The sequence below is a fragment of the Dipteris shenzhenensis genome, chromosome 22 (assembly GCF_047967505.1).
Source record: "Dipteris shenzhenensis isolate YYH24624 ecotype China chromosome 22, Dip_SZ_1.0, whole genome shotgun sequence".
Classification (NCBI taxonomy): domain Eukaryota; kingdom Viridiplantae; phylum Streptophyta; class Polypodiopsida; order Gleicheniales; family Dipteridaceae; genus Dipteris; species Dipteris shenzhenensis.
Window position 1 is genome coordinate 47,337,449 of NC_141617.1, and position 19,088 is coordinate 47,356,536.

At 44.0% G+C, this 19,088-nt stretch overlaps 1 protein-coding gene across 1 annotated transcript in view; it reads left to right on the top strand.

Annotated features, from left to right (window-relative positions):
• The window catches only part of PWD (chloroplastidic phosphoglucan, water dikinase (ATGWD3)), a 108,739-nt gene that overhangs the window by 38,794 nt on the left and 50,857 nt on the right, over nt 1-19,088 (top strand). The window contains exons 8-11 of the mRNA XM_087393108.1: nt 1,390-1,560; nt 1,826-1,878; nt 2,757-2,965; nt 12,848-12,966. Of these exons, the coding sequence (XP_087249234.1) occupies nt 1,390-1,560; nt 1,826-1,878; nt 2,757-2,965; nt 12,848-12,966 (552 nt within the window). The remainder of the gene's footprint in view (nt 1-1,389; nt 1,561-1,825; nt 1,879-2,756; nt 2,966-12,847; nt 12,967-19,088) is intronic.

Genomic DNA, 19,088 nt, shown 5'->3' on the forward strand with positions numbered 1-19,088 from the left:
GTTCTTTCCATGATATTATCCAGCTTTTCCTTGTGACTTCCTTCAAACCAGCCCACTGGTAGCCCCCCTATGCATATGATTCTTGCATTTGCCACCCTTTTTTCTTATTTGTGTACTTCTACATACACGTCCGACATGTTGATTTTGGTCTCCAATGTTGCTGTAATTTCCTGCTTCACTGACTTGAGTTGAGTTGTGACCAAGTCTTGGACTGTAGTTACCATTTGTGGTGTGGGTGCTGCTGTATTGTGTATCTGCAATACTTTGTGAATGATTTCCTGCTTCCTTGGCATTGGTTTTTCTCTCTAGAGCTACAAGTCTTAGCTTGATCTCGCGGATTTCCTGTTGTAACCAGTAGATATGCTCTTGTGGGTTATCATACTCACCATTCTCTTATGATGTGAATAATTTTTTGCATATGGGGAAGGCGTATCTATAAACTTGTATGGGTGCGCCGAAGGGAGGGGTGCGATGGAGGAGTCTGAAGCTTTGGTCGGAGTCGAGGTAAAAGTCTTGACCTTGGCGAAAGCCATAGGCGCCTTGGCATCCCCATCCATGGTGCATGTATTTGGCAACCCTTGCTGTTACTAACACCTAGGGTTGGGTTAGGGGCTCAGCCCAAACCTTGGAGCTAGGCATGCCTTGGTAACAAAACTCCTCCTGGCTGTGCGAACCTACTGTATGGTGCGGTACGGGTGCTGTATGGCTGTATGACTGTACGGTGAGTCTATTGTACATCGCCCTTGCTGTGCGGTTGTACGGCACCCGATGTACGGACTTGGACGGCGCCTGTTGTGTAATGGCTGTATGGATGTGGCTGTATGGAGCCAGGTGCTAGGCGGCTAACTGCTAGGGCAGACGGGCGAGAGAGAGAGAGAGAGAGAGAGAGAGAGAGAGAGAGAGAGTATGACTCTACGGCAAATCCACTGTACATCACCCTTGCTATACAGTTGTACGGCACCTGATGTACGGACCTGGACTGTGCCTTTTGTATAGACTTGCCTATACGGACGTGATTGTACGGAGCTGGGTGCTAGGTGGCTAACGGCTAGGGCAGACGGGCAGGAGAGCTAGGAGCAGAAGAGAGAGAGAGAGAGAGAGAGAGAGAGAGAGAGATTAACGTGTGCATAAGCTCTCACGGGTCTATGAGACAAAGTACACATTCAAAAAAGGGGAAACCATACATCTTTGAGTGTCAGAGCACTACACAAGGCAGCTCAGCTCGAATTATTTAACACACTACTAAAGTCTAATGCTATTGTGAAGTAAAGTTCATTACAGCAGTCTTAGAGAGAGAGAGAGAGAGAGAGAGAGAGAGAGAGAGAGAGAGAGAGAGGGAGAGATTTCAATTTTCCTCATTGATGAATAGTTTCAACCTTGTTTTGACAGAGTTTAGATGAGCTTGGAGAGTTCTCAAACAATGGAAGTGCCGATAAAGGAACTGACTATCTTATTGGAACAATGCATGCTCTTACTAGCTTGAGAGCTGTTCTTATGAAAGGACTTGAGAGTGGCCTTCGTAATGATGCTTCAGATAATGCTATTGCAATGCGGCAAAAGGTCAGACTGTTAGTTTTGCTTCTTATGACCTATGTGACGGTTTTTTTAAAAGTAACAAGCCTTCTTCTCAGACTTGAAGCTGAAGCTTTGTTTTTATCTTACTTATATTATCTAATTTACAATTGAAAAACATTTATCGCCTCTGCTTTGTATCTTTTATTTTGAATATTGCTTATTTCTCTTTATTGTGCCATGAATGAGGGAAATGTTTAGGGAATGAAATTACTGATTTTGACCTCTCTTCCCTGTGATAAATAAAATGCAGTGGCGACTTTGTGAGATTGGCCTAGAGGATTACTCATTTGTACTTTTAAGCAGGTTCGCCTCTGCCTCTAAGTCCAAGTGATTTTCAGACCGACTTTTGCTAAAATATTATATGAAATAGAAGATGATTTTCAAGTCGTAGAATATATATATATAGAGAGAGAGAGAGAGAGAGAGAGAGAACAATTTAAAAGATCAGAGTGAGTAATTATTTTCTGCAGCAAATACTGTCAAAAGAGAGAGATTTAATGTAGAAGGTAAGGAGTGGAAATTAAATTAATATGCACTTTTGGAGATTTATGTATGCACTATATATGGCTTGAGGAGATGAAACATGAATTCTGTAGAGGAGAATAACCATACATTTTGTTTCTTAGCTCATACTTGACAACCTTAAACCCTTAAATGTGAATCTGTTCTTGGATGCCCTAGAGGTATTTATATACATTTACCTTTCCTCTTCTCAACAGTAACATAAGGCCTTCATTAGGGGCCTTGTTATGGGGCTTATATTTACCATGTACATCTGCTCTGGTTTTTTGTTGTTCATTTCTATCTTCACTATATGGCATCAAACTTGAGTGTATTATTGGTCTCATGTTGGAAGCTTTGTGGCATTTGTATTATGACAACATGCAGACATAAAACTCACTTGGGGGCTTCAAGGAATAGTACATAAGAAACTTGAATGAACTTATAGGGAACTGGGGTACAAAAGTCAAATGACTTAACTTTCTTATACGGGATAACAGGAAAGAAACGGCTCTGTTCTCCAATAGAAAAAGCATGGATGGAGTTTGTAATAATCTTTTTTAGGAGTGACTGAATAAATTTATTGGTATGATGATTTTATTGTTGATCCAGTTTGTAATCAGAATGCTATACGTTTTCAGTTTGGATATTCTGGTGTTTGAATGTTGCATGTTTTGTAGGTTTGTGAACACTTTAGATACAATGGGAGGAGCTGCAATGCTTGCTAATGAAGCTTGGTCAAGGAGCGTGAACAGTTGGAACCATCCTCTAGGAGCTGTTATTCTTGGTCTTCGTCAACTTGGATTGTCTGGTTGGCAGCAGGGTGAATGCATGGCTGTTGAAAATGAAATTCAGGCATGGCAAGCAGCAGGGATGGCCGAAAGAGAAGGTTTGTTTGAATTGAAAAGTTTTAAACCTACATTTAATGCATTTATAATGGGTTTCTTTTTTTGTAAAGTTTGTGCATGTTCCCATGAGTCCATATGCGGACATATAGAAAGTTTGTACATGTTCCCATGAGTCCATATGTGGACATATAGAAAGTTTATGTTTGACTCCTAATGTTGTTGTCTGTTATTTGTTCATCTGTAAAGAGTAGGCTATAGGGAATAAAACACTAATGATAGTGAGAATGCAGGGAAAAGCTGATTTCTAGGATATATACCTAAAAATGAAATGCCATCTAGACTTTCACTGCGGACATGGCCCAAGCTCTTTCTTTGAAAAGACACAATAAATTTATATACCTAGATGAATCCAGGAACATTCCCAAACTCATCCTCTACAAACACAACATAGTGCAGTTTCAATCTCACGATAGTCACTCATAAGATTGAAAACCATAAACTCCATCACGCATAGCAGCTTCTATGACATCCCCACTGACGTTGATAGGACAAAACCTGTATCAAGTTTTTGAGCACTGTATATAACTGTGGGTAGGCACATAGTTGTACACATCTAGGGTAGGTAAGGGCTTTTGGCATTTGTGGATTTTTCTTTCACAAGCATGATGGACTAATGTATAGTTTTTTGAGACAATAAAGTATGTTTTGTAGGGACTTCATGGGAAATGATGAAATGCAATGTGGTTGTACCAGATCTCCAGAGCAAGGGTGTCCAATGTGTGGTCAAGTAAAAATGTTTTTGGGGTCATGTAAATCAAGTCATGAAGGGTTATTTTATTTTATTTTATTTTCCTGAGTCAATGTGCACTTGCATGTTACGGGAATTTGATATGTTTTGGTGTCCATGTCAAGGGACGTTTCATGTGTGTATACGGGGGTGCATGCAAGCCTTAATGTGCATGCTAATGTGTGTGGGAATTGTGTGATTGAAGGTCCAAAATGTGCATTTAATGTGCCTTGGGGGGATATTTGCATTTTCTAAATGGAAGAGTGGTAAATATTACGTGATGACGTGGCTGGAAAATCTGGAAGGGAATGTATGCATGCAAGGTGGCTATGTGATCAAGGATTGGGGATGCTCTAGCTGACGAGTGGGCTGATATGTGGGATGGCGACTACTGGAGAGTGCTGGAAAACGTTGATGAGCGAGAGATCGAGTTGGGGGGAGAGAGCGGAAAAGGAAGAGAGAGGAAAGGATCTGCTGGTCGATGAACGGATGGTTCATGGGCTTCAAAGTGTTGTACAAAAGCAGTGCGTCAAGGTGTAGAGGTTTGTGATGATCTGAGAGGGCGATTGGGCTGTGTACGGGCTGTCAACGGGGTGTGATGATCTGAAAAAAAAGCACAGGGCTGATGGACGATTAGCTGAGCGGAGAGCTAATGGGCTGATCGACATGAAGTACGAGTAGCTTATTTTTTTGGGCTGTGGGTTTGTTACCTTTAATCATGCACAAGTGTGCAGGCTACATGGGGGAGCTTAGCTGGAACAGAAGACAGATTGGGAGTTGCTGCTGCTGGAAGCACTTGTGATGTGGCTGCTTACAATTCTGAGTATGACGTACAGCTTGTGTGCAGATGCAATAGTGACTGAACAGAAGTCATGATAGGGACTTTGATCATTGAGGTTTCATGAATCTATAGGTGGAGGGGATGACTCAATGAATTAGCATTCTTGGGGGTTCTTTATGCATGAGGATTCCGTACGAGAAGCATAAGTACGAGTTGTTTTACTTATACAAGCTGCTGGAAGGAGGTGTTGTAGATACATCATGTGTGGTTGATTTGTCGTACAAAGAACGACTGTGTGTATGAACAACTCTTGGTTGACACAGAGCTACAACAAGTCAAAGCCTTCTTCCCCCTCTTTCAAAGAGTCTGTGTGTTCTTGTGTGTGTGTTCTAGTCAGATTGTGTGGGAGATTGACTTGTTATTTGTGTGCTCTGGATATTTGCTCTAGAACCTGGTTCATAATCTCATCATCTACGAGCCCACATTGCAGCTGATCCCTATGAAGTCTTAGCTATCTGACGTGGTGAAGTACATAATTCATGGTTGTCTTTCCTTTTTTTTCCTTATCATCTTTTTGGCGATCGTGCTGGGGACAGGAGGAGTTTTGAATTGAGATTGGGTACTCAAGACAAAACGGCCCAGAAGATTGGCTGGGGAGTTTCTGTGTGGTTAGGGATTGAAACTATGAAGACAAAGCCTCGCATGAGAGTGATTCATTGTGAGTTATGTGAGGAGTGTGGACACAGGAGAGATAGATGCCTTGATGTTGAACTTCGGGTGATACATCTCCGTGCTAAGGTTCAAAAGGCTTTGAAAGTGATTGCTCTTAGGAAGAAGAATGCCAGTCAGATGCAAGGTAAGTTTTCTTCAATAGAGTGATTGTTTTTGTTTTCTTCCCAGAAGAGGTTGGGTGGTATTTCTGGTTGGAAGTGTGTTTGAGATAAGTTAGTCAAGAGGAGAGATGGCTCATGAATTTCCTCGATTTCACAGGTTGTCCAATGAAGAGGTTTTTAGAGTGCTTGGAGTTCACAGCTCTTATTAAAGACAGGAATGCTCTAGAAGTCCTTCTTCAGATTCTATCCTTTTGTCTGTTGGGAGAAGCGAGAACTTGGCTGCAGACTTTCTCTGCAAGGATGCGTGATGATCAGGGTGCTCACAGAAACCGACTTATCCAGAGGTGAGGACAACATTCCTGGACAGGTTTATGTGTGTTAGAGATCCTGATGGCATTTGGAGAGAGCTATGTTTATTGCAGCAACAGCCGACTCAGTTAGTGGATGAGTATGTCGGTAAGTTCACTGTGTTGTGGAATAAATGACAGGTGGCCTTATTACCTCAAGTTCCTCCTAGAGTCATAAAAAAGGATAGGTTTGTTGCTGGCGGAGATTAGGATAAAGATTGAATGTAAAGAGCTGGTGGATGCTCTAAGGTAGCAAAAGAGAAGGAGAGGAAGCAGAGAAGATTGTCACAAATGATGCAAGAGATGCCAATGGTTCAGCATGTGCCTGAAATTATCTCTCATGTGAAGCCAGAAATACAGAAGCTTGAAGTTAGGAAGGAGGAGAATATAAAAGAAGAAATTCATGAAATGTCGGAGCTTATGAAGAGTTTGAGTTTGAATTTGATGAACGGTAGGGAAAGAGGTAGATCATCGAGTGGTTATGGCAGAGGCAGCATGCCTTCTTCTAATAATTCAGGCCCGTGGCAGGCAGGACGAGGTCAAGGGTCATTTGCACCTTGTGTCCAGTGCTTTAATTGTGGAGGGTCGGGACATTACAGCACACACTGTGATAAGCCTCCTTGTGCGGGAGGTGATGTTTATCCATTGCCAACAGGGTTAAATAATAGGATGAATGATCATAGTGTAGAAGTAAAAGATGCAGGTCAGTCTAGTGCCTCTGGAATCCGTAAAGCCACTGCAGAAGAGAAAGGGAAAGGTAAGGCAGTTACATTTGGCTTGTTGGAGTTGGAGGAAGTTAAAGATGTCATGCCATTAGGGAAGAGAGATAGAGAAGAGGAGGTTGGTCTGAGTGCAAAGAAGGGGAAGCAGTCTGAGGAGATGATGACCTACCGAAAGAAGAAGAGCAGGAAGCCCAGAAGGAAGTACAGAACTGCAGATTATCCCATGGGAAAGAAGCAGGGAGATTATGATTTGGTGGAAGATCTTTCAGCTAGGAAACTTGACATTACATTTGCCCAAATGATTGGTCTATGCCCAAAGCTTAAAAAAGAATGGAGGCGGGCTATAAATCGAGCAAAGAGGCACTCTCATAAAGGTACAATTAAGCTGATGTTTGTCTCAGAGTTACCAGATCTTTTACTTGCTGTAGAAGCCTGGCATAAAGGAAAGGGTTTGGGAGAGGCCTATATAGATGGGGGTGCACAGATTTGTGTGATTACCTAGGCTTGTGTAGAGAGATTGACTAAAGATATTCAGCTCCTCTAGTTATCGCATCAGAATGGAAAACCACTCCAAGGTGAAGACTTTAGGGATAGTACCTGGCCTGGAGGCTGAGGCATTCAGTGTTTTATGTCGAGTGGATTGTCATGTGATGCCTGGGGGGTTGGGAGCCTATCCTTTGATTCTTGGAAGGCCGTGGTTGAGGAAGGTAGGTGCAATTCAGAATTGGCAGAGAGGAATCTTTTCTGTACATACGAATGGGAAGAAATTGAATTTTGATATGGTTAGCAGGGCTGAAGTTTCAGATTCAGCAAGTGAAGAGGAAGAGAGAAGTGAAACCAGCAGTGAGGATGAGAGCTCGGTGACTTTAGAAAGTGATGAAGGAACAATAGCATTGGTGGATTTGGTAGATGAGGATTCACAGGTAGATTTTGTGGGGGCAGCAGGGTTCGGTGAGGAAGAGGTGGATAGGTTTGAGGTTATTGAGGATTTAATGCAGCCCAAATGTTCTCAAGAATTAACCCAGGTGTTGATTGAGCAATCATTAAATCCTGATCTCAATGTTGAGGAGAAAGAAGAATATTTGAAAATGTTGCAGAAATACCCCAATTTGTTTATCACCTCTTATGAGGAGATCAGGGGATTTAAAGGGAAGCCTGTGAGGATTGAGCTGAAGGAAGGTGCCAAACCTGTTTTCCAGAAAATAAGGAGATTAAGCCCGGAACAGAGAGATGTGCTGAAGGAAGAGGTAGATAAGCTTCTCAAGGCAAGAATAATTTATCATGTAGTTCACTTTGATTGGATAAGTCCTGTGGTCATAGTGCCAAAAGGTGTAGACAAATGGAGAGTCTATGTCGATTACAAACCTGTGAATGCAGTGACAAAGAGAAACCACTATCGTGTGCCTTTTTTGGATGATATTCTTGATAAAGTGGCGGATCATGAAATGTACAGCTTGTGTGACGGATATTCAAGGTACTTCCAAATAGCCATAGCTTAGGAAGATCAAATCAAGACTACTTTCATTACCCCCTAGGTGTTTTTGTTACAGGAAAATGCCTTTTGGAGTTACCAACAGCCCCTTGCACTATCAGGAGAATTCAGATCTGATTTTATCACCTTTCCTAGATAAATTTTGTGAAGTGTTTATTGATGACATTTGTGTCTACAGTGGAAGAAGGGAGCACTGTGGCAAGCTGGGTCAGGGATTGATAATAATGGTGGTCAATTAAATCCTAAGAAGACTCAGTTAGCTCAGACTAGCATTAAAATATTGGGACATATTGTGTCTGAGAATGGAAAGCATTTTTTGGCCTCCATCAAATCTTTCCTTTACTCACATGATAGCCAATTGGAGCTTGGCCTATCACGCTTCTTCCCTTTGTTGAACGGAGCCTTGGAAGCATTCCCTGGCTTCCTTGCTTTCTTAAAGCTATCAGACTTACTACTTTTGTACCTGCTGGTCTTTCCAAGAAACAATGCATCAGCTGTGCTAGCATTTTCAATTATGGGGCAGCCCACATCAATATTTTTCAATTTGCTCTAACAATGGCACATGCTCATAAGAGCTAACCGGCAATAGGGCTTCCCAAAACTTTTTATTGTACTCTTCCAAGTTATGACAATTGGCTGCATCCGACTTGTACCATGCTGTCATAACATCCATCTCAAAGGTAGTGGTCAGCGAAGTAGCTCAGAGCACCTGTTTGAATTGAACCCAACTGGTCGGTGCTTTGTTCTGTAGCAACAAATTGGCCCACCATTGTAAAGCATTTCCCTTCAGGAAGGTGGCTGCCTTTCGCATTTTATAGGACTCAAGGAAGTTCCCTCCTAGGAGGCTGCATCAAACTATTGCACAAAATTTAAAGCCTTCAGCCTATCTTGAGCCCCATTGAAGGTCTCAAACTTCACTATTGTCTCACCTTCCTTGTAATCCTTTGCCTTCCCTTTGGGTGTCATATTGTCATAAACAGGTGGTTGTCATATGCCTTCCCTTTGGGTGTCATATTGTCATAAATAGGTGGTTGCAAAATAAGAGGATGCATAGCATTCCCTCAAGCCTGTCCTGCAATACCACTACCCATTAGAGGATTTGCCAAAGCAGCCCCAGGCATACCAAACATACCCATGGGAGCTCCAAAATTCCCTGTCATTCCACCTTGCATTCTTGGCTGCATGCCAATATTGCCATACATTAAGTTAGACATTCTGGGCTGCATATCCCCAGACACATTCCCTTGCATTCCTTGCATACCAGGCTGACATCCCATTGGGTAGTTTCCAAGCAGGCATACCAAACATACCCATGGGAGCTCCAAAATTCCCTGTCATTCCACCTTACATTCTTGGTTGCATGCCAATATTGCCATACATTAAGTTAGGCATTCCGGGCTGCATATCCCGAGACACATTCCCTTGCATTCCTTGCATACCAGGCTGAGATCCCACTGGGTAGTTTCTAAGCATTCTAGGAACATCTATAGCTCGGCCAGCCCTAGCCCTAGCCTGGAACACCAAACTACCACCAAAATACCCGGATGCAAAGAGGGTTGGGGAAAAGCTTGCTGCCCATGATTTAGATTCTGGAAATTAATCCCTTGGCCATGCATATCTAATGGAAAGATTGCTGCTATGGAGCACCCTATGCATTCGGCATTACCGAGGGCTTCAATGGCATCACGCCAAGTGACTGTTTTTGGACCCCACTGGGCTCTCCTGCATGAGAATGCCTCTTTCTCTCCTTAGACCTCAAAGGAGCCTGCATAAACTCAAAGAACTATGGGTTCTGTGTGAGTGTTCCCACAACACTCATTAACTGTGCCTTAAACATAGCATTAGCAGCCTGTGCATCCTCAACCTCTTTTGACCCTTTTGACTAAGAGGCACTCACACCAAAAGGGTTTACAGCTTGCTATGCCTCAACATTTTTGGTCATCTTGGGAGGCTCCCTCATGCATAGATTGCTCTCCTTGCTCATCTTGCGAGGATGTGGAGCTGTCCGAATAGATTGAGAAGTATTGTTGTGCATATGAACAGTCAATATCATTCCTATCCATTCTTCCCATCACATCTTCCATGAAGTTCCTAAAGAGTTGTTGTCTTGCTTCCTTTTCTTTACTCTTGCTTGTTGCTACGCTTGTGATCGATTCCCCTTTCACCATGCTCATGCTTCTCTCCCCTATTCCTCTCATTCCCCTCCCCCTTACGATTGCGTAGTAACTTGGATAGAATCCGAGGATGGTGTCCGTGACAACACTGCGTAGCTGCAAGTCAATCAGACCCCACAAGGAAGTTTCTTGGAGGACGAGCTCTTCGAAGCGGCTTGGTTGAAGATCCCCACGACACGTCGGTCTTCGTCGAAGAAGACTTAACAAATTTTGGCACCGTTGCGGAAATACTTCACCAGAGACGATCATGAGCTCACCTCGTTATGAAAGATGGTGATGTCCCGGCAACAGAACCATGAAACCGGCCTCAAGGCCAACAAGAGGGTGGTAAAGACAACTAACCAACCAAAGCCTTTACACTATAATATTCAGTTAGTAAATCAAACACAGATTGGGGAAGCTAGAGTGCTCCTGCTTGATAACGAGGACACTAATTGGCCCCAAACCCTTGGCGCCCCTTTTAGTATTTCTTTATTAATTGGAGAGTCCAGCAAATAGATCACACAAGGAGTTAGATCTCTTGCATTCAATGCTCTTTCCACTCACAGTAGGCATCAGAATCCCAAACATTAGCCCTGTGGCCTTGCCAACTAGTTTTCTAGGGTCGCGACCTTTTCCAAGGTGGTGCCCACATGCAAGTACAAATCTCATGCCCTCATGACACCTAGTGACTCACCTATTGGTCAAGGGAGACCCAAGGGATGGAGTCAGCGGGTTAGGAAGGGTAATACTAACTAGAGTGTTATATCTAGATGGAGGTCTAGAAGGGAATGAAACCTCTCACGCCCTCGTGACACCGAGTGACTCACCTATTGGTCAAGGGAAACCCCAAGGGTGGAGTTAGGGGGTTAGGAAGGGTAATACTAACTAGAGTGTTATATCTAGATGGAGGTCTAGAAGGGAATGAAACCTACATGCCAAATATAGCAAGAGATTGAGGCTACGTATTGCCATAGGGGCTTAGTATTCCGGACATTGATCAATGCTTGGATAGGGATCCTACTAGAGGCATGGCAGTACTTGGTAGGCTAGACCAATGCACCCCTAGTAGATGGGGCTTCCGTGTTATGGGACGCGGGGGACTACTGATCCAGAGGTAAGCTGAGTATCTTCCTTGTGACCTTTAGTGCTCAGGGGTGAGCTGATAGCTCTATGGTTGGGTGCTGAGTTCCAGATAGTGCATTTAGTGGTTCGATGCCTAGTTCATGGTTTGGTGAAGATGATCTCGAAAGCTGACTCACGTAGGAGTCATCTTAGTCAATGACATTATGGGTTTTTTGTTCGATTAACATGTATTGCCTGATTGAATCTGAATTTGGGCCGTCATTAAACTCAGCTTGCTCTTATTGCGTGGGCCCAACAATTGTTTGCACCAATCGCTATACCAACAAACCATGACCCTTCTAGAATGAGAAGCTTGACTATAGTGGACAGATTTACCCTACCAATCCTTAAGTCTCACTAAAGGCAGTTTCCATCTCAGACATGTAAATTGGAAGGACTGCCATAACATGAATCAAGTTAAGGTGAAAGTCTACCAGCCCATCAGAGCCAAGGAAGTATGAGTTTCCATAGAAGTTATATTTGCTTCAAGTTTTTGACTTTGCAGTGCTTCAAATTGGGTCATACATGTCACATGAAAAGTGAACAAGAACCATTGTTTAAAAAGTGTGGGACATTTACAGACTTCACTTTGTTTTCAAAGCAGAGTTTTACCTGCTCACCAATTTTCAAAAGCTGAGGGTTTCTGTTACGATGCACAAACTTGAATTAACAATATCGATATAGTATTTTGTGTAATGGCTTGGAAAGTTCTTAAGTATTCTTATAAGTTAAGAAATGAAACCATTTTTGTCTAATGAGATTGTGGGCATCTTTTTTATCGTCTTTGGTTTTCTTTGATAACAAAGACTGAAAAGAAAACGAAACTTGTTGTGGTTGCACAACCTCAACTCCAAGAGACCATAACAACCTTTATGTGAAAACAGTTTATAAAAAACCCTTGGTTATGCAGCCGTTGCACTAACAACTTATGGCAACCTAATGTAGAATTAATCAATGTGTCTTAATTAAAGTACTAATTATGTTGGAGGTAAACAATGTTCTTACGTCTTGTGCATGTGAAAAGACGAATCCTCATGTCTAATCTTGAAGGAGGGCCTCATGTGGGACTTAGAGCCACTTGTCAGCCACTTTGGCATCTCTCAAACTCCCACAAGAGATGTGGCAAAATGGACTTGATGTTTTGCATGGTGGTCTTCCAGTTTTTGACTACTACAAGATGGCAACATTAAATTCCGTTCTGCCCATACCTTGCTATTTTACTGTCTCATGCAGTGAATGGTGATCTCTTTTGATCTTACTTCCTCCATCCTGGAGATTAATCAGAAGACAGAAAATCCTGCCTGCTTGTACATTTACCACAGTTGATACTGAGTACTTCTTCTTCATTGATTAGTAGGTGCAACCATGTCATAACATGACATCAGATCCATTGCTATTGGTCTGCTGGACACCACATGGTCGTTTTTTGTATTTTCACACAAATAATGGCTATACTAATGTGAACAATTCGATAAAGCAATGTAGCCTTAATTTTTAAAAATTCTAATAAATTCATTGAAGGTTTTCAAATTTTCTTATTAAATGATCTATCAATCATACAAAGATCGTAAATGCATTCATAATAACACTCTCAGACTGGAAGCTTTACATGAATTTCTTGTTTGTCTTGCTCTTCTGATCCCTTATATCATATTGTATTTCCTGCCCTCCTATGTATATCAGGAAGTGAGGATGTTATAAGAATCTGGGCTCTTCGACTTAAAGCTACAGTTGAGAGAGCTAGAAGGCTTTCGGAGGCATTTTCTGATATGCTGCTGTATATTTACCCCCAAAAAGTCGAGGTGTGTTTCTCTCCATGACATTCTTTTGTGTGTGTGGATACACGCATGCATGTTTTGCTACCCACCCCTCCAGGTCCCTCCAGCCCCAAACCCCTCTTCCCTCCCTTTCCCTTTTTGTAAGGTTGTATTCTCTTTAGAGATAATACTTGTAAGCTGCATATGTTTGGCTTTTCCCCCCTGCCTTCTTTTCTGTTTGCTGAAAAGTTCCCTTCCAAATCATAAAGCATTCAAAGGACACACGTGATGGTATTATTGGTCCTAGAGCTCCTCGATTTTGTGATGAGGACAATATTATTTTTTCCGTGGTAAATCTAGGCAAGTATGTAGCTCCATTGTGCTGCAGCTATATGCCTGATGTGTCATTGTTTGTTAGAATGTAGTGGGCATGCATGATGGATGTATGTGCAGCCTTGCCACACAAGTGGCTCCTTAAAAATTTCTAGCCCTTCTCCATAACATAACGTCATGGATCTCCTATCCTAGGACCTAAGTTCTACCTACCACTCTTTTTTACCTTTTATTAATCCTAACCCAAAATCACCCCAAGGGTACTTTTTTACCTTTTATTAATCCTAACCCAAAATCACCCCAAGGGTACTTTTTTACCACCCAAAATCACCCCAAGGGTAGTTTAGTGAACTAAGTACATACTTTTTCCAACACTTTTCCCTTATTGAATAATGGACTAGGCTTGACACTCATCAGGTTGGAAATATTATCTTGCTTACTTCGAGCAAGAGGTTTGGTTAGGATATCAGCCACCTCATCTTCTGTTAGGAGCTCAACTTCATTGCTCAGTGATGTTGCACCTCAACGTGCTTTGTCCGAGCATGAAATACAGGTCCTTGGCCAATTTAATAGAGCCTTGATTATCGATCAATAACAGGGTAGGATCTTTTTTTTTTTTTTCAAAGAAAGGAACCTTCTATTAATGCTTGAAAGACAACAGCCCCGAAGATGCTGAGTATGAAAAACCGAACAAAACCGAAAAAGGCTAAAAGAAAAACCGGCCTGTTCTAGAGAAGCCGGAAGTGGGGCTTACAGCCAAGTGTGGGGGACTATACAGCCAGTGAATCCCTTGCGGAGTGAAGATGTAGAAAACACCTACAGGCCAAGCCTTGCAGAAACGAGCACGCCTCTCAATAGTTGCCCTGGAGCCTGGTGTCCCACGCTCCCAGGTCAACCGTAGAGTGTAAATGATATCGTGTGAGATGGAAACCAAGGTAGCCGAGGGTGGAACCGGGTGCTCTCCCATCACAAGACTGCAGCAAGCCACCCAAATGTTCCAAGCCGTAATGCTGGCTACCACCTCCCAAACACTGTCTTCCCTAGGGGAAGGAGGAGCTAGGGCGTCCGGGGGGGCTGCCTCGTGGAGTGCAATCCTCTGGATGCTCTGAGAGTAGGATATTTTTGAACGAGTCAAATATAATTAAAGATCCTCCTCAACCAGGAGCCTCACAGGATGCTCCATATTTGGCTTCCATGGAGGATATTTGGCTTGTTACCGCTCTAGGATATCAAGCCAAGTCCAATGCTGAAGCAATATCTAGAAGTAGACCTTCTGTAACCTGAGCATCTTGCCCAATCACTACCAAACCCTGACAATTTTAGATCATTGCTTCTTTTGCACTCAATCCCATGAGTCTAGGTTCCCTTGACATACATGAGTATTCTCTTAGCTTTCTTCCAATGGCTTTCTTTTGGATCATATTGGGATATTGCTCTGATTGGATAGGTTTATTTTCATTTCCATTGTATCCCAATATATAATCTGATGATCTCTTACTGAAGCCCTTTTAATGGAAATGCTCATCAAATTTTTGAATACCAAGCAAGAGGTGCTTGTTGCAAACCATACAACAGTTTTCGTAGTTTGCAGATCTTTTTGTCCTTGGCTTCAATGTCAAACCCACATGGCTGGTCGAGATACACCTCCTCTTTCAGATCACCATGTAGAAAAGCGGTTTTAGTGTCCATCTAATAAAAATGCCAGCCAAAATGAGTGGCAAGGGCTACTATCAACCTTGGCTACTAGCGCAAAGGTGTCATCATAGTCAATGGCTTCTTTTTGGACATAACCCTTTGCAACGAGCCTCGCTTTATACTTTTAATCCAATAGATCCATTTGTTACCGATGGAAGTCTTTCTTGGTTGTAAATCTATTAACTCCCAAGTTTTATTCATACGATCATACTCCTCTCCCCCCCCCCCCCGTGCCTCGGAGAAAATAACTTCTATTGATGCTTGTAAAAAATGATCATACAAGTTGGCAAATGCCATAAAGGTGCCAACCATGAAAATCAACGCAAAATTAAATACTCGCTGTCAGAAAGACACTCTTGCTGCCAGAGATCCCAGCTCACTACCTAGGGATTCTCTGTAATAGGGGCTAACAACTAGGGTGGTGGACAATACAACCATTTGATCCCTCTCGAGGTGATGTCGTAGAAAACACGTGCAAGCCAAGCCTTGCAGAAACGTTCCCGTCGTGCGACGGTAGCTCGAGAACCTAGAGTGCCTCGCTCCCAAATGGCATGAAGCGTGAAGATGATGTCCTGCTAGATGGCTACCAAGGTGGCCGACGGTTGAACATGTTGCTGGCCCATAACTCTACTACAGCGAGCAACCTAGATGTTCCATGCTATGATGGTGGCTACTGTCTCCCACACGTTGTCCTCCGCCGAAGAAAGAGGTCGATGACTAGCGGGAGGGGTGGCCTCATGAAACTCAATGCTGTGAATGAACAAGCCCTAAATCATGTATGCTGGAGAGAACATGTCAATGGGAAAGGCATGGCTACCCTTCGACAACCAAGCAGCTATGCCCCATGTTAAGTCCCTCTGCGTGCCCTGAAGCCTCGCCACGATCCGAAACACTCCTTGCCATATCCTCTATGCTACTGGGCAGCTCCAAAGGCAGTGGGGGATCGTCTCCAAAACCCTAATCGTGCATCTATGGTAGCTACCATCCACCCTCATCTGCTCCAACCAAGGGCCAATAGGAAGACCTCCATGCGCCATGATCCAGAAAAAGTAGTAGATCTTCCGTGGTTGGAGATTGGACCAAAGGCGTGTCCAGAAGCTGGATCTCACCTCTCGAGGTACCTGCTGCGCTGCCCAATGCCTCTCTCTCGACAGAGTCCAGGCTATCGCCTCCAACTGCAAGCAGTGTCCTATGCGTGTAGTATAAGAGAAGAAGGGCACCTCCTCCACTCTCTCTGAGTGGCCTACTCTGGACAGCCACCTAGAACCACTGACCTCGGTCCCACTGTACCTCACTGAGGGGACGACCCTCCCATAACCATAAGCGCCAGTGAGATACATCCAGATTTGAGATGCGAGAGGGGTCGATGGACCACTCCTTGCCCAGACGGCCCACTACTCTGACCCTCTGCCACACTAACTAATCCAAGGCTCCATTCATCTCTGGATCTTCACCTGTCAGAAACTGTAAGAGTCCACGTGGACCCACATTGTAGAACTGGGCTCGGCTGAGAATGGGAGGGAGGGGCCAGAGCTGAATCCGAAGAGGTGCCCGTGTCCCTGAGAATTAGCCCAACCATTGCACTGGTGTGAAACTCTGAAGGCCCGCCCACCAAGACTCTAGGATAGCTATCTCAATCTCTGCCATCCTCTGGCCCGCGTCTTGAAGATGTGAGAGGGTCTCTAATCGTTCCTCTACATCAGCCGAAAGTCTCGCCCACGTCCTGAAAGATCGAGCCGGGTCGCTGTCCCACTGTGCCCAACCTTATTACCTCTGTCCCAGCATGTGGCCATCCTAATCTTGGACCTCTGGGTGCCAGACTAGAGGCTGTCGTGCAAACTCCTCTGAAAACTTAGGACTGGCTCGAAAAAGACCCCCTGCCAATCATTGCCAAACTTTGAGGAGACTCAGCATCAAGGGAGAGTCCTTCCCTATAAGGGGGGACTTAAAGAAGAGCCATCTGTGTGACTGCTACCACTGCCCACCCATGTGGGGGGTGTTCCGAAGGAGACCACGCTGCAGAAGAAGCCAGGGCTCTGTACTTGGAGTGAGGCCCCTCACTACCAACTTGCCCAACAAGGCTCTGCTCTACATCTCCGGATCAATGATGCCCAATCCTCCCTAGGCCTAGGGCAAGATCAGTGTCTGCCAGGCTACCTTGGCTCGGGTGTTACGTGTGCCATCCGATCTTGCCCACAGGAAATTGTGCACCAAGCGCCTCAGCTGTCCCATGCATCCCCTATGAAAACACTAGCACGAGGCTAAGTACGAGGCAGTAGCAAGGAGGACCAGGTTAGCCACCAAGGCCCTTCCTGAAAGAGAGAGTTTGTCCAAGCTCCAGTACAGAAGCTTGCGCCGAACACTCTCTAGGACCGGGAAGCTCTGCTGCTCTGCTGAAATATCAATGGCAACTTGGGAGCCAAGGTATCTCGCTGTCTTCCCCCTCGGAATCCACCGAAAGCCTAGTGCTGAGCCCCAATCCTGGATCTCCTATACCTCCTCGGTCGCTGCGAGAAAGCCGACTGATTTGGTCCAGTTGATCCTGGATCCTGAGGCTAGACAATATGCTGCCAAGGCCTCCCTAACTGCATCCAAGCCTTGAGCCCTCTACAAAAAGAACTGTGTCATCTGCAAACTCTAAGTCCAAAAGCTCCTCCTCTTGCTGAATCGGGAGCCTCATCCCCATGAGTCCCGTTGACTGAGACCTCAGAAAATACCCTAGCGCTTCGGCCACAAAGAGGAATAAGAAAGGGCCAAGGGGGCATCCCTGCCGAACAGAGCGGGAAAGTGAAATGGCCTCCCCCGTGTAGCCACCAATAAGTATCTGGCTCAAACTACCTACATAGAGGGCTGAGACACCCCTGATCCAGGGATCCGAAAAGCCAAGCCTCTTGATGGTGCCCTCATGCATTGATGTAAAAGTTTAAAGATTCCCTAAAAGCTAATAACTTAAAAAGATATTCTTCAGCTGATACATTCTGACCTATGTGGTCCTCTAAATGTCAAAGTAGGAGGTAGGGTTTGCTTCCTGACATTCATAGACAATTATTCTAGAAAGACATGGGTGTACTTCTTGAAGGGGAAGCCTTAGACCCATAAGTACTTCCAGGAATTCTTTGCCATGTTTTAAAACCAAACTAGCAAGCATGTTAAGGCTCTCAGATCATATAAGGGAGATAATATAAGATGGAAGAATTTATTGAATTCTATAACTAGATCTATGTTTCTGTTGCAAGCTGCACTGGCCTAGATGCTCCAGGCACTTTTTCTCAGCACAGTTTTTTCCTTGCATTCTCTACTCTGTTTTGTTTTATCAACCTGCTCGTTTTCTCGTTGGTGTTTGACACAAATCCTTGCACTGTCAGCTGATGCAAGTCCGTATGACGCTAAGCAAGAAGCGGGCTTTGTTTTGCACCAATTTAGATGCATATGATGCTAGCATACCTTACAGAAGTAGGGTCGATTTGTTTTGTGCCCTTTGTATCTACCTCCTCTGACCACATCGATCTTCGATTCAAGATTTCTTTGCTTGCTATTTCCTGCTGTAGGTAGTACCGTCATATCTACTTGCTCTAATCAGAAGGATTGTTGATCCAAGCTTTCTTCTTTCAATGTTGTCTGTTCTGTTGCTGGTTGTCTTCACCGACGCTAATGCAGGTATAGGTCTGCATTGTATAGGTATTGTTGTTCCTTTTGATTTTTCTTGTATAGGTCTGCATTGTTGTAGAGGTATTGTCGCCCCTAATTCAACGTGCCCTTGCTGAGTGCTTAGGAATGATTTGCTGCAGCTTCTACTTTCGTTTTGTTGCAGGTGGATGGCTGGATCAATTTTCCCGGTCTTCCCTCTGCTTGGTGCACGTGCTGGTGTTGAATTCAACCTGCTAACAATGAACCTCTGCTTGTCTGAGGCTGACAGTGTAGGGTTCCATCAATTTGTGTTTGTCTTCTCTGCTATTAGCTACTTTGATTGTAGATACCTGAGGACCCAATGGTTCAGGATTTATTCACTGGTAGTCAAAGATTTTCACACTAGAACTGAGCTATGGCTCAGCTAAAGTCTTGCAGATGCTCTCCCAATCTATCTGAGTCTTACAGGGGTCCCAAAAGGAGTCTCAAGACCCTGGCTTAGGGGTGTGTGC